At 62.8% G+C, this 14,864-nt stretch overlaps 1 protein-coding gene across 4 annotated transcripts in view; it reads left to right on the top strand.

The window, feature by feature from the left end:
• The window catches only part of MLLT1 (MLLT1 super elongation complex subunit), a 69,744-nt gene that overhangs the window by 49,357 nt on the left and 5,523 nt on the right, over positions 1–14,864 (top strand). For 3 of the 4 annotated variants that reach the window (XM_031004254.3, XM_004059839.5, XM_019016303.4), the window contains exons 4-8: positions 105–248; positions 3,695–3,820; positions 8,107–8,670; positions 12,751–12,838; positions 14,277–14,385. In XM_031004254.3, coding sequence (XP_030860114.1) covers positions 105–248; positions 3,695–3,820; positions 8,107–8,670; positions 12,751–12,838; positions 14,277–14,385 — 1,031 coding nt within the window. The remainder of the gene's footprint in view (positions 1–104; positions 249–3,694; positions 3,821–8,106; positions 8,671–12,750; positions 12,839–14,276; positions 14,386–14,864) is intronic. The other variant, XM_019016301.4, reaches the window with a different exon arrangement.

The following is a 14,864-nucleotide window of genomic DNA, read 5'->3' as shown; positions in this document are numbered from 1 at the left end:
CAGAGGCCCAGTGAGGGAGAGGGGAGGACCAGGGCCAATGGGGAGCTGTGTCCCTGCCCCACGGCCACCCTCTGACGCAGACTTTCTTGTTTTCTCTGTTTCAGGAGGAGCCGAGGAAGGTCTGCTTCACCTACGACCTGTTCCTGAACCTGGAAGGCAACCCGCCCGTGAACCACCTGCGCTGCGAGAAGCTTACCTTCAACAACCCCACCACGGAGTTCCGGTACAAGCTCCTGCGGGCCGGCGGGGTGAGTGCGCCCCGCCCCTGCCCGCCAAGGGGCCGCTCCACCGAGGCGCAGGTCACACGGCAGCATCCAGCAGAGCTGGAGGGGACCTGGGAGCTCCACAACCTGTGCCGGGGCGTGGTGGCTGCAGGTGACTCGTTGCTGGTCACCCTGTGCTTCCGGGTGGCCATGGGTAATTAGCACCTTCCTGCAGGAAGTGCTGGGAAGGGATGGACGCGAGGCTGGTCTGACCGCGTGGCTGGGCCTGGAGCTGGCTTGTAACTAGCCGGGCAGGGCCTCCGCACAGGGCCCCTGCCGTGCGCATCGCCATCACCTCTGACTTCGGGAAGCCAGACGACAGTGCCAGCTCTGGGGCCAGGGCTCTCCAGGAGTCGTGTGGCCGGGACCCCCATGCGGTGGCTGGAGTTGAGCCCTCCAGACCCTGTGGGGGCGCAGAGTTCCCCACGAGGGCTCTTGGCAACAGGGTGGGCGCAGGGCTGGTGGTGGTTATGGAGGAGGGAGGGGGGCGTGGAGGGAGGGACGTGCAGGCTGAGGCCTGGTCACAGAACAGCAATGCCACCTTCAGAGCCCAGGGCCACAGAGCCTTTGCCTGGGTGCCAGCCTGAGCCTGTGATGGAGCGGGCTGGGGTGGCGTGGTGTGTGTCATGTGCGGTGTGTGGTGTGTCATGTGTATGTACGTGCGTTGTGTGTGGCATGTGTCTCGTGTATGGTGTGAGTGGCATGTGTCGTATGGGGTGTGTGTTGTGTGTATGTGTGGGGTGTGGCATGTACATATGTGGGGTGTGGCATGTACAGTGTGTGGCATGTGTGGCATGTAGGGGTGTGGTGTGTGGTGTCACGTGGGGTGTGGGGCGTGTGTGGCGTGTGTGTGTGTGTTGTGTGGTATGTACATACGCTGTCTGCTGTGTCATGTATGGTATGTGCATGGCGTGTGTGTCGTGTCACTTGCGGGAAGTGTGTGTGGTGTGCCACGCACATATGGTGTGACGTGTGTTGTGGGGAGTATGTGAATGTGTCAGGTGTGTATGTGGCATGTGTGACGTGTGGGGAATGCGGGTGGGGTGGGTCGCCTCCTGAGTGAATTTGGGGCACCGTGGCTGTGGGTGTCAGGCTGGGGAGTCCTCCTTCCTCCTCATGGGGCATGGTCAGGTCCTTGGTGGCCATCGTTCTCCTAAGAAGAAGGAGGCCTCTGTCCATGTAGAAGCTTGAGTGAGTCCTGCTGCGATCCTTGTAAAGCCCTGCTTGTGGTTCTGATCTGGGGAGGGCGGTGCCGGCGTGGGTCTATGTGGATGGCGTGGCTGAGTGCTGGGTGGCCCGAGGATGTGAGGGCTGGGTCCCAGCGCCCTCCTGGCTCCGCTTTTCCACCTTCTTTCATGGCCAGCTGTTTTCACCACGTTTGCAGTAGGTGTTTTTGGGCGTCCCTGGAGGTTCCGTGGTGGCGTGGCTGTGGGAAGTGGCGTTCCCTGGGCCGCTCTGGGCTGCAGCCAGCACCTGGCTCCCTGTGGGAGGCGGCTTCCTTTGCTCCGCAGTGATGAAGGCTCTGAGGGCATCGTCTCAACACATAAAAGCCAGGGGCGGGGAGGAGGCGCGGGGCAAGGCTGGGAGGAAGGGCCAGTCAGGAGGGAGCGCTGGCTCCCCAGAGAGACACGCAGGCTGAAGTAGGCGCCGTGGGGGGTCTCTGCCCCAGGCGCTGGGCGCTCTGCCCTCTGAGGGTGGGCTGTCTGGGGAGCTGGCTGGCTGGGCAGGAACTTTCCAGGCCTCCGGGGCTTGCCCTGGAGTGGGGCTCTCAGCCTTAGGAGCAGCCGGAGGCCTCGGTGGCAGGGGCTCCTCTTGGGGCTTCCCGGGACCAGGCAGTGGCCGTCTAGCAGCGGGTGACCCCAGCCCCCCACCGCGGGTGCTGGAAGACCCGGGAGGAGGGGCTGGTTTCTGTGTCAGCGAGCGCTGCTTTCTCTGCTTCTCACTGGGGGTCGCTTGGAGATCGGTAATGGGAGAGAGGGTAGGACTTTCCGCCGTTCCAGCCTTGTGCCCCTTAGGGCCATGTCTTGTCTCTGCCCCCATGGCTGAGGGTCTGTGTTTCCGCCCGGGAGCCTGGTCCTCCTGGCAGCGCTTGTTGGAGGTGGGAGTCATCTGCGTGTTCAGTTCCCAGTTCCTTTTTCTCAACGGTCTGTGCTAGAGCGAGACACTGCGTGATCCTGAAACAGTCAGTCTAGGGCGTTGTTTTGAGGGGAAAGAAGGTAAATTACCATGAGAGTCGAAGGAATGGGCCTGAGAGCGAATGGGGCTCAGCCTCCTGGCAAGCCCGTCTGTGCATGGCAGCCTTCTGTGGCTCCTCCATGAGCTTGCGTGGTGTGCGTGCTCCAGAGCATGGAGGGCCTCCTGTGGCGTGTTTTCAGGGACGGCTGGGGCACACATGCTGTCAGTGCTGAGCTGTCATGGTCAGACAGGCTCTGAGAAGCAGCTCAGAGCAGGGACCCTAGGGGCCCATGGCCTCTTTTCAGCCAATGTCCCCATGGCCGCATGACATCAGCGTCCTTAGACGAAAGGCTTGGCTGGCCGGGAACTGCATGTGCTTAAGGCTATTAGCGGTGCTTCTTCTACCGACTTCAATACTTTTTTTCTGAAGTGTGTTTTCTTCTTTTGTTCTCTCTTGCGGCCATCTGGGAGGCTTTTCTCTGTGGTGGTGGCGTTCCTTAACTCACAGTGTTGATATCTCAAGACCTTGTTCCGAGCTTCCCCCTGCACAGCAGGTGTTTCCTGGGAGCCCTCCTGGAAGGACCCCAGAACTTTCGTCATCCGTAGCCTCTGATGGAGCGCAGGAGCAGGTGCCCCATGCTGCAGGCTCGCTGGCTCACTCGGGCCTGCTTTGCAGAGAGCCCCCCCCCCAGTAGGCACAGGTCGTCTGCCTTGGTCTCGGCCTCAGCCTGGGTGCTCTTGCCCCGTTCAGGTCCGCTGCAGTCACCGCACACCAAGGACGGCTCATTCCCCGGGCACGTGGGACCCACTGGAGTTGCACCCATGTGCACCCCAGGAAGTTGCTGCCTGCCTTTCGCAGGCATCTGGCTGGCCTCTCACACTTCTGAGCTGTTCCCCCTAAACCTAAGCGCGTAGGTCAGGCTTCGGCCACAGCTGCCTTCTCATGATTCTCAGTGTGCTCCGCAAGTCTTCTTGGGCCAGCTCTCCGGTCCACTGTTACCGGAAGGCCGCGTGGCCCCACCTGGTCCCAGCCATCCTGGGACCCTGGGCTTTTCTTCGCTCCCCACCCATGCCTGCTTCTTCTGCGTGCTCAGCACCCAGTCCCCAGCAGGGAAGCGCCTGGGATTCTTTCGGGAAAGCGCTCAGGCTCTCCCTTCTCACCTCCTGCAGAGGGAAGCCCCACCACCTTCAGCCCGGCCCGTGTGGGCCCCCTGCCCCCTGCCCATCGATAATGACTGTCTCTTCTCTGTCACTAGGTGATGGTAATGCCCGAAGGAGCAGACACGGTGTCCAGGCCCAGTCCCGACTACCCCATGTTACCCACAATTCCACTCTCTGCCTTCTCTGACCCCAAGAAGACCAAACCATGCCACGGCTCCAAGGTTAGTGAGGTGGAAGGCCCAGTCGCGTGGGAGCGCCGGGGCCCAGCGGTGGCGGGTCTGGCCCCGGCGCCCTCCCTCCACTGGGCTGGGCCTTCCGCACCTGAACTCGCTCCCTTGGCGTCTTCCTCTTTGAGCTCTCTGCACACCCCTTGCTGCGCACTGCCGCTTCCCTAGGATTTCAGGAATAAGCCCGTGATCCTGGGCTCTTTGCCCTGTTCATCTTGAGGCCAGAGACCCTGCCTAGTCCTCTCCCGTTGTGCCAAGTGATGGCAGGGCCCCAGGACTGCTCGGCCTGAAGCCCTGAGACCTTCGCCGAAGGCTGTTGGGGCAGCCGCTGGGTAGAGTGTCTCTGTCTAGGCTGCAGCTGCCCACCTCTTCAACCCTCCTGAGGGCAGCTGGGGCTACTTCTGCCCTTGGCTATGCCAGGCTTTGCATCTCGGGCTATGGCTCACTGCAGAGTTTCGTGGGGGAAGGGCAGGGGAAGCCAGGTGGGTGCCAGCTGAATTCCAGTGTGGAAGAAACTTTTTACGGTCTCATCTCGGCCCAGTCGGTCAGGTGGGTGGCACTCGGCCTTTCTGAGGCTTCTCTCTCTAAACCGTCCCTGAGCGGCAATTCAGAAGACAAGCTAGAAAGCCCTTTGATGGCATCACAGTGTCCCTTTAACCCCTGAGCACGCCCCAGTCCTCTGTAGCTACCCACTCAGCACAGCCGTTCCTGGAGGCTGAGCGGCACGGGCCCTCGGGGCAGCTGCCCGGTGCCTGCCACCCACACATCTCTCCACCGGTCCTCTCCTTTCTCCTCACCTCACTTGTCTGCCAGGCCCTGCGTGTGGGCCCAGCCATCCCAGGCAGGACAGGCAGGGCTCTCCAGCTGCCTCACAGACTCACCATCAGCCACGCGGGAGAAGAACCGCAGCACCCAGGCAGGTCTTTCTGGCTCTTTCCCCAAGGCCAGCAGGTCTTAGAAATCGTCAGACTTGCCAGATTCTCTGAGTAGGAAACGGAACCCTGGGGTCTCCCCACTAGGCCTCCTGGCCTGTCTCTCCCTGAGCCTTGTGGAGGCTCAGTGAAGGAAAAGCTCTTGCTGGGGATCTTGGCAGTGTCCCTCTCAGCTACCACAACAAGATTTCTTCTGTACGGGTCACTTCAAGCCACCTAAAACCCTGCGTAGAAAGGACTTCTTGGTTGGAGAGGTGCCCTCTCTGGGGCTGGCGGGGCTGCGTCTGCTGGGGCTGCTGGTGGTGTCTTTTGCCGGAGTGTCTCTGAGACCCCTGGAGGCCCCAGCTGGTGAGTTTATCCACCAGGCTTAGGAGGCCTGTGGGCTCCACCCTCTCCGTCTCTGGAGGCTTCTCCAGCCACCGGGTAGAGAGACGTAGGCGGCATCTGTGGGGAGTTTCGGGCGGCACGGGGTCCTGCCAAGGCACTTGTCTGCTGAGGGCATTCTGAGAAAGCCCCTCTGCCCCGAGCCCTAGCCTGGTGAATGAGCCGTCGGCCCCACCGTGGAGCCCTGGGTGGCACAGGCCCATGAACCGGCCTCTTCCCCAGCTGAGCGACCTCCTTTGGTCACTGGCTCTCTGCCTGGAGAGTGAGTGGCCGGGCCATGTGCTCCAAGCAGAGGGGCCTCAGCAGGGCTCCCTGAGCCCAGAGAGATGGGATAGGTGGGCCTTTTGGGGCCTTGCCCATCAGAATCCCCAGGCCGGGGGACTGCTGGTGAGTGCAGCTGTGGCAGCTTTAGGGGACTCAGTCCTGGGGTTTTGTCCCCACTTCACAGCCACCACCCAAGAGTGGCGTGGCAGGCAGGAACCACAGCCTCGTAGAGGGGGCAGGACCCTCTCACGGCCTTGCCTGGCAGCAGCTGCAGGGAGCCGGGTGTCACCCATGTACTGTCAGGTACTTGGCCTGGTTGCTCTTTCCCATGGAGGTTCGCAGACAACCTTGCAAACGTGATTTTGATGGCTTCTCACCCTGGAAAGCGCTCATGTTATGCTTAAAATTTAGTGCCTAATTCGGATCACGAGGTCAGGAGATGGAGACCATCCTGGCTAACACAGTGAAACCCCGTCTCTACTAAAAATACAAAAAGTTAGCCGGGCGTGGTGGTGGGCGCTTGTAATCCCAGCTACTTGGGAGGCTGAGGCAGGAGAATGGCATGAACCCGGGAGGTGGAGCTTGCAGTGAGCCGAGATTGCACCACTGCACTCCAGCCTGGGTGACATAACAAGACTCCGTCTCAAAACAAAAGCAAACAAACAAACAAACAAATAAATCGTAGTGCCTAATTTCAGAACCTGTGGTGTCGGGTGCCTGTGCTCCTGTGTGGGAAGGCTCCTTCTAGCCAGGCAGGCCCTGGTGGCAGTGGCGGCTCAGCTGACTCCAGGCGAGGGGCACACAGTGAGAACTGTGTTAGGGGCCTCTGGCGTGCCTTTGGAGTTTGCTCTCATTCTGCCCTTGGTGGCTGTGACCCCGGCTGAGCTCCTGCAGCCCAGCTGGGCGTGTGTCCTCTGCTGGAAGAGGCCAGGGTGGCAGGTGGCATTGCAGTGTCTCACACCTCCCTCCTTGGGTAGTAGCTTGCTGTGGAGCACAGCCCCATTCCACACCCCAGCTCCCAAGGGGATACCCCCTGATAGCCCTGCATGGCCCAGGCCAGCTGGGGGGATTCTGGGGGCACTCCCACTGTCCCAGGTGGAAGAGCCAGGCCGGGCACAGGGCTTGCCCTTTCTCCAAGGAGGTGGCAGAGGCCTCACAGCCATTGGTACTGTTCCTGAGCCTTTGACACTGAATGTGGGCTGTGGCTTTGCAAGAAGATGGCCAGCCCAGGAGACTGGCCATGGGGCAGCTGCTGTGTCTGCCCTGTGGTTTTTTGCTGGGAGGAGTCTGTCCCTGGACCCTCAGGTGGTTTTCAGAGGCCTCTACCCAGCCTGCCCCTCCCGCATGTCTTTGGGGGATCTGTGAAGCGTGGCCCCCCTCCTCCCTGGTACTCTCACTGCTCCCGGAGTCCCTCCCCAGGGCCTTCGGGGTCTGGCTGCTGCTGGCTTCTGTGCCGGGAGGCCAGGTACACAATCGTCTGGACAGGCTCTGGGGCCGCCGTGCACCTGCTGGCCGCTGCTCCTTTCCTAGCAAGGGTGGAGCCCCTGGTGGCTGACAGCAGAGAAGCCTGCTCAGTGCTCCTGGGTGCGTGGGGTGATACAGGGTCTCTGTAGGGAAGGTGAAGGCATGGCTCCCACCGCGGGGAGTGCTAGCAGTGTGCCTATCGGATGGGGTGTAGGGCAGAAACATACAGCATACAAGCAGCAGCACCCAGGCTGGCCGCGGGCTGAGCCAACTCAGCCATGGTGCTGGCAGCCCCCACGCTGTGTGCTCGCTGCCAGCCTGGCCTGTGCCATTGCCCAGTGAGGTGGTGGCCTTGCCCTTCCTCGAGGAAGCAGGCACAGATGGCTGGGGTTTTCTGCCTGGGTCCTGTGGTGTGCAGGTCACAGAGCTGGGCTCACTCCTGGGCCTGTGTCCTGCTGCTCTCTGCCATCATCTTACCTCTGTCCTCAATGGGATCAGCCCCCGAGTCCAGCTCCACCCTAAACCCCCGGGGTTTCCGAGGCGGAGACCTAGGAATGTCCTCGGTGTTTTAGGAAAGCGACCCAGGCGGTTTCCCTTCTGAGAAGCCCGGGAGCTGTTTGCTCCGTGCGGTACCTGGGACGCAGTGGGCGCTCAGCAGTTGGCTCCCCGAAGCCAGGCCTGAGCTGGCTGGACCCTGGGGGTGTGGAGTCCTGGGGAGAGGGGCCAGCGGGGCTCAGAAAGGAAGGCCGTGAGTGACCGAGCAGGAAGCACTGAGCTTCCCGCACGTAGCATGAGTGCTGGGTGAAGGAGGCTGAGATGAGGGGCAGGGCTGCGTCCAGTGCCCGCCAGCACCCCGCAGTGCCAGCGCAGCCTCTGACTTGCCCGGGCCCAGCTGCGAGGTGTTAGGGCGGGCGGGTGCGGGCGAAGTGGCCATGCTGTGCCTGACTCACCCTGTGCTCTTCTTGAATCCCTCAGGGAATGTCAGTTCAATTCTGAGGGGAATCTTAGCCTGCAGCTGCCGGGGACCAGCTGACACTTCCTGGTAGTTTAAAGGGACAGCTCCATTTAAAACTCTCACCTGCTGCCTTACCTTTTTGCTTTATGGAAGAGTTTCTCTAGCTGAGGCGGAATCAGGTGGATTATGCTTTGTAGGGGTCAGGGGTGGCGTAGCAGGGTGCCCCGCAATGCCACGTGACCTTGTCTCTCCCCTTGCCCTCCCTGCTCTTGGCCTTGCAGGACGCCAACAAGGAGAGCAGCAAGGCCTCCAAGCCGCACAAGGTGACCAAGGAGCACCGGGAGCGGCCCCGCAAAGACTCCGAGAGCAAGAGCTCCTCCAAGGAGCTGGAGCGTGAGCAGGCCAAAAGCTCCAAGGACACCTCGCGGAAGCTGGGCGAGGGCCGGCTGCCCAAGGAGGAGAAGGCGCCACCGCCCAAGGCTGCCTTCAAGGAACCCAAGATGGCCCTGAAAGAGACCAAGCTGGAAAGCACGTCCCCCAAGGGTGGGCCCCCACCCCCACCCCCACCCCCACCCCGGGCTTCCAGCAAGCGGCCGGCCACCACCGACTCGCCAAAGCCCAGCGCCAAGAAGCAGAAGAAGAGCAGCTCGAAGGGGCCCCGGAGTGCTCCAGGCACCTCACCCCGCACCTCCTCCTCCTCCTCCTTCTCGGACAAGAAGCCGGCCAAGGACAAGAGCAGCACCAGAGGGGAGAAGGTGAAGGCCGAGAGTGAGCCCCGGGAGGCCAAAAAGGCCCTGGAGGTGGAGGAGTCCAACTCAGAGGACGAGGCCTCCTTCAAGTCCGAGGTGAGTGAGTGCTGGGGGCAGGGCAGCCAGGTGCAGGCAGTGTGGTGGGACCCGCCTCCCTTCTGGAACAGCGGAAGGAGGTGGGATCTGAGCCAGGACCTCAGGTCTCACCAGCTGCTCCTCCCACTGGTTCCTTGTAACCTGGGGCCTCCACTCCTCACTAGGCTTCGGTTTCCCTGTCTGTCAGGTGATAATTTCTGCCTCTTGAGGAGTCCCTCCTCGTCGCCTCGGTGGCATTTGTGGGTGGTTCTGGTAAAGCATGATGGTGTGGTCCTGAGGTTCTGAGCTCCCCTCCTCCAGCAGCCCCCTGCACGGGCCCGGGTCTTGGCCGCTCTGGTGCCAGTGGGCAAGCGTGTCTCATGGTTGCTCTGACCATGGCGTGGTCAGCCCGGCCTGGAGCTCTGCCAATAGGGCATCTGGGAGACTCACCCTTGTCTGGAGGTTAATGATGAGGGCTTCAGACAGCCCCTAGCCATGAGGAGCAACAGGGCCGTGCCCGGCTCCCTATTTAGGTGGCTGGTGGGGTCAAGAGCATCCCTCCTGCCCACACCCATCGCACACAGCTGTGACTTGGGGATACTCACATCTGGCCCCACCAGTGTCTTGAGCTTGGAACGAGGACCCCTGTCAGGGACCGGCCTTGTCGCCATGAGAGGCTGCGGGCTTGTCCCACAGCACAGCGTCCGGACTTTCTCAGAGGACTGCATCAGACATGACTTGAGCCGCAAGAGCTGGTAGCCACCTCATGGTCTTGTGGCCAGACCCTGTTTGGGGCCTGGGACGGCAGTGGTGTCTTCCAGCGCTATTATCTGGCACTTGGCATTTAGACAGCAGATACTGGGCCAGGTGAAAATGAATGAATGGATGGATGAGGGTTGGGCCGTTTACCTCTATTGCCAGCCCCAGCCCTCAGGGGCCTTTTGTGGGTCCGGCTTGCCCTCAAGGAAGCTTTGCCTCTGGGTTGCTGAGGCTTTGAAAAGCCGCTGGGGCTTTGAACGCAGGTCCCAGCCACAAAGCCAGAGGGGGTTATGTGGGCAGTGCTCATTGCCCCCAGGGCCCTCATGGAGGTGGTGGGGCTGGTGGGGGTGATGGTCCAGCCTCTGGGTAACAGTGCATCCTGGCTCATAGACACATAGGCTGGCAAGGCTGAGTGCCCGGTGCTCCCATGGCTTGGCAGTGGCTGAAGACGGCACCATCTGCTATGACCCTGAGGCGGTGGGGGGGCCGGTGCCACCTTCCAGAAGTCCCGGGCCATCTCAGTAGCCCTCCCAGCTGTGGGAGGGCCTGGCGGTGCCTGCTGGGCACCGAGCCTGACCCCTTCTCTGCCTGTGCAGCAACCACAGCCCTGGGCAGGCGCTTGTCCCCTCCCTTCTACCCCAGGGTCGGGGATAGGTACTGGGTGACATGCAGTCCCAGGCCAGGCATCTCCAGGCGAGGCCTTCTGGCACCTGGGGCTGGGTGTGCAGCACGCTGGGCAGCGGCAAGGCAGCTCCACGGCCCGCTCCACTCCACTCTGCTCACCCGGCCTGGCCCCCGGCAGTGAGTGAGTTGGCTCCTGGCTCCCGCCACCAGTGTTGTGAAACAGCTGGAATATTTTGTGGGGAGCTTCCTGCCACCTCGGACGCCGCTGCTTAGAGTGGCTGGGTGGCCTTGAGGCTGGAGTTGCTGGAGGAGGCTTTGGGACTTCCTCCTGGCCGAAGAAGAGCGCCCCGCGTGCTGAGAGGCTTTTGAGCAATGCGGCTTAGCGCCCCGAGGTCTGTGCGGGAGTGAGACCCAGGCCCCAACAGCACAGAGTCCCTGACGCCTCTTCCCCCGGGGGCTTCGCCGAAGCCCAGGCTGCTATGGTGAAGAAGCACATTGGCCTTCCAGACCACTGGCCCCTTGGCTTCCCCTTGGCCGTCTTGGGCTGCTCCTCCCCGGAGGCTGTGTGTGGCTGTGCTACCAGAACCGGCCATCGGAGGAATCTGCACCAGCTGGGGTCTGGCCCACGCCCACCCTTGTAGGGCAACTCTTTGGGCCGATTCCCCGGGCTGAGCTCCCACGTCCTCCAGCTGCTGCCTTGGGGTCTCCCTGGCCCTTGGGGATCTGGAGTCAGTCGTGGACCCAGTCTGCTCCGCCCTCCCTCTGAGCCCCGGGCGTGCTCCGGTGGCCCTTCTGATCACACCACCTTAGGGCTCTTCTGGCTGAGACCATTTCCGGATTCTTTTCCTCCCTGCCCCTTGGATTTGGGCGGAAGGAAAGGGGACGCGTGTGGCTGACTGGCTTTCCTCTGTCTGGCACGGTGCCAGGACAGGCTCGGGGGCCTCTCGGGGCTCAGCATCCTCTCTGCTTCCATCCCTGCTGACCTTGCGCAGCCTCCTTTGGCCGCCTGAACTGCCCCCTCTCCACCCTTAGTGAGAAAGTGCATGGGATATGGGGCCAGGACCTTGGATACTTCTCCAGTCCACCTCCCTCCAGGTTGGTGCCCACCCCTCTGCCCCAGGGGTTCCATCCGGAGGTCGAGGGAGGACTAGCCTTGGCCTCGGTGTGCAGGCAGCTGGCGGTGCTGGGAAAACTGAGGCTGACATAGGACGGCCTTGTTCTGAGTAGCAAGGCCTGCTGGTTAGAAGGCTGGGGTTAAATAGGCCATCTCTCGGTCACCTCTTACTCACCCCCGGGCCCCAAGAACAGAAGTCCAGGCTGTGCATCACGCAGCTCCAGGCAGGCCCAGCCAGGGGTCCTGGACGCTCTGGGGTATGTGTTCGGGACTCAGGTAGCCTGAGTGGGCAGTGACTGATGGGCACCACGGCAGACTTTCCCAGTGATGATTCATCAGGGAGCGCCATGTGTTGGTAGGAAGGGGCGCTGGCAGGGGCTGGTTTGAGGGGCAGGAGGGGGCTGGGTTGGGCTGCAGTAAACCCTTGGGAAGTCCCTTTTCCCTCTCAGGCACGGGTGAGTCTGGACCTGCTGCTTGGGGAGGCCTTGGGCTTTCGTGGGGCCCCTTCTGCAGGGTGGAGGCTGTCTCCTCCACATGCTAGGGGAGGGGCCGGGGGCTCCCAGGCACTCAAGGTCCTGAGTCCCACCAGCTCAGTACTCCGTTCACGGCTTCCCTTGCATGGCTGGCGGCTGCAGCGGCCCCTGCCAGAATCCAGCAGACCAGCTGCCTCCTCCTGATGGAGGGAGGACCCTGGAGGGGACTGGTCTGAGGGGCTCAAGCCACCTAGTTCCACCAGACGGGCCCCCAAGGTGAGGGGGCTGCCCTGGGCCCGCCATGTCCTCTGGCACACCCCTTGGGATGAGCTCATTGGCAGAAATGTGGGCCCAGAACAATGGGCCCCTCCCCATGCAGGTGTCTGCAGTGCCTGCCTCGCGTCCACCCAGGAGCTGCACCTCTGCCCCATACACGCCTGCCCTGCACTGTCACCCTCTGCCCTGGCATCGCACCCCTTGTGTCCTTGTTGTGGCTTTTTACTGCCCCCTGGTGGCTGAGCCTGGAAGGACAGCTGCGGGAGGAGGAGGCGGGTGGGGCCGGGCTTGCCCATGGCTTCTGTCCCCTGTGCACGCCCGCTCTTCAGTGTCTTGGGCAGCTGGCGGTAGGAGCAGCGAATGGGTGGGGATACAGAGCTCTCTGCCACCCCTGAGCCCCGGACAGCACTGGGTCAGAACAAGAAGTGTCCACACCCAGCTTTCCTGTTCCAGACATTTTTGCGACACCAGTCAATGCCTGCCCTCTTGGATGAAGGCAAGGCCCATCCACCTGTGGGACTTCAGGCCCCTGCCCCAGCCTCCCTCCCAGTACCCTGTGCACCTGCCTGGGTAGACAGGAGAGCCCACGTGGTCCACACAGTCTCCTGGCGCTACCGGAAACCCAGACATCCACGGGTGTCCTAGGGCTGGCACGGGAGGCTGTAGGCTGTGCATGGCCTGGCCGCTGGCTCCTTAGTGGGTTCTCAGAGGCACACGTGGGTACCCTTGGGACCCTAGGGGTGTCTGGGGGAGACCCACTCAGCGTAGCTGCTGCCAGAGGGCCCCCTTTGTCTCTGCTGAAAGGTGACAGCTCTCCCTTTCTCCCCTCCCTGCTCATCCCGCCATTGGGTGAAGTCTGCCCAGTCAAGCCCATCCAACTCCAGCTCCAGCTCAGACTCCAGCTCAGACTCAGACTTCGAGCCATCTCAGAACCACAGCCAAGGTGTGTATGGAGAGCAGCTGGGGGGCACGGATGGGGCCGGGGAGGGCCCGGAGCTCAGGCCACGTGGGCATTCCTCAGCGTCCACTGCCTGCACAGGCTGGGCCCTGCAGATCTGTACATAGAGGGTTTTGGTGGCCTGGGGGAGTCTATATTTAAAAGCAAAGTAGGAACAAGTCACCAGACCTCCAGCCAGGCCCGGGGCACTGCTCCTTGTGGTGGCTGTTGGCATGCACCCCATGCCTGGAGCCAGGCTGGTGAGGGGCTTCTGGTGAGGGCCCTGCCCATGGCCAGAACTCTCCCTGTGCTGCTGGGGACCATGGACGGACGACGTCACCTCCTCCGCCCATCCCACCCGCTCCCCAGGGCCACCGAGGCGCTGGCTGCCTGTGGACGGCCGGGGTCTCCTGCTGCCGGAGTATTTGGCGTGCCCTCTCCCTCTCCAGGCAGGCCACCCTGAGTAGGGGCGGCTTTTTGGGGAAAGGACATAGGCCCATTGGCTGCTCCAGCCTGCCCCAGAGTGGGGAGGGCCCTGGGGACCAGACAGCCTGCAGGACACAGCGGGAGAGCTGCCCTGAGCCCCCGGCCCCAGTCCAGACCCCAGCACCCACTCCCAGGCAAAAAGCGTTTCCACTCCTGGATTGGAACAAGAGCCTCCTTCCCCCTTGGCCTGGAATCCTTTGCAGGGGGGCTGGGGGAGAGGAGTGTGCGGGGTTGTGGAGGGAGTCTGGCCTGGAATTCAGCCGTGCAGTTGCCGAGGGGGCTGGGGGATGGGGCCCTTGAAGCCCACACTCGCTCCAAGTGTTCTTATCTGCCGGGAAGGGAGGGGACCTACTGAAGCGGGATCATGTGACCAAGGTAATTGAGGGCTTTGTGTCCCTCTGTTGCCTTGGTAACAGGAATATAAACCAAGATGCCGTCTGTAGGGGACTGGAACCGTGTGCCTCTGGAGAAAGGGGAGGACGGTGGACTGGGAGCAGCAGAGGGGATTACCGAGGGGGTGGGCAGGCCGGCGTAGGGCGCAGGCAGAGAGATCTGTGACCCCAGGCCCAGCTTCCCCGCCGGGCTGTGGCTCCCTCGCCCTCCCTGGGCTCTCGGCAGAGCTTCTGATCTCTGTGCCCCGAGCAGAGGAGGGGTTCTCCTCTGGCTGCAGCAATGGAGGGGCCCTGCGCGCCCACTGCCGGCCAGGCCCCTGAGGCCTGCGAGCAGGGCCAGGAAGGTAGGGAGGGGTGGGGGAGCCAGGGCGTTCTAGGGGAAGGGGGTGGCTGCCGGTGTGGGGGCAGTTCTTAGAGATAGGCACAGGGACCCCCAGGTGGGTGGGCGTGTGCGTTTGGGGGTCACCAGTGTCAAGAAGCTCTGGGTGGCCTCATGGGCGAGGGGCCCTGGAGGCTCAGTGGAGCCCTGCCCTTGTCTCCCCTCCCTCCCTGCCCCGCCTCCCCAGGACCCCTGCGCTCCATGGTGGAGGACCTGCAGTCCGAGGAGTCCGACGAGGACGAGTCTTCGTCAGGCGAGGAGGCTGCTGGCAAGACCAACCCGGGGAGGGACTCCAGGTGACGGCCCGGTGGGAGCCAGGGGGCGGAGGTGGCCACCCGGGGCGACTCCGGCTGGGTCTGCAGTGATTGTGGGGCTGCAGGTGGGGTTGGGACTGGAGGGTCCCCTGGGAGGGCCAAAGCAGGGATCCATCCCCAGGCGGCCTCAGTCCAGCCTGGGCCTTGGGGTGGGCCTGGGGCTGTGTGTCCTCTCCTGGTCCCTGAGGCTGAGGGCCTCAAGGGCTGCCCCCATCTGGGGCCTTGGGTGGCATCCCTTCTCGTGGTCGCTGGCAGGTGTGGGCTATCTGGCAGGGAGGGGTGCAGGAGGGAGCCCAGGCTGGAGGTGGGGGGAGGGGAGCAGGCCTGTTTCTCTGCTCTCGGGCCAGGAGACTCCCAGTCCTTTCCCACCTGCCTTACATGGGGCGAGGATCCATGGAGAGCCCCGTCCTGGGGCAGCGGACACCCAGTGTGGGAGCAGCTTTGGCTGCCTGTGGCCTTTT

Source organism: Gorilla gorilla, chromosome 20 (assembly GCF_029281585.2).
Source record: "Gorilla gorilla gorilla isolate KB3781 chromosome 20, NHGRI_mGorGor1-v2.1_pri, whole genome shotgun sequence".
Classification (NCBI taxonomy): Eukaryota; Metazoa; Chordata; class Mammalia; order Primates; family Hominidae; genus Gorilla; species Gorilla gorilla.
This window is presented reverse-complemented; position numbering and strand designations above follow the sequence as displayed.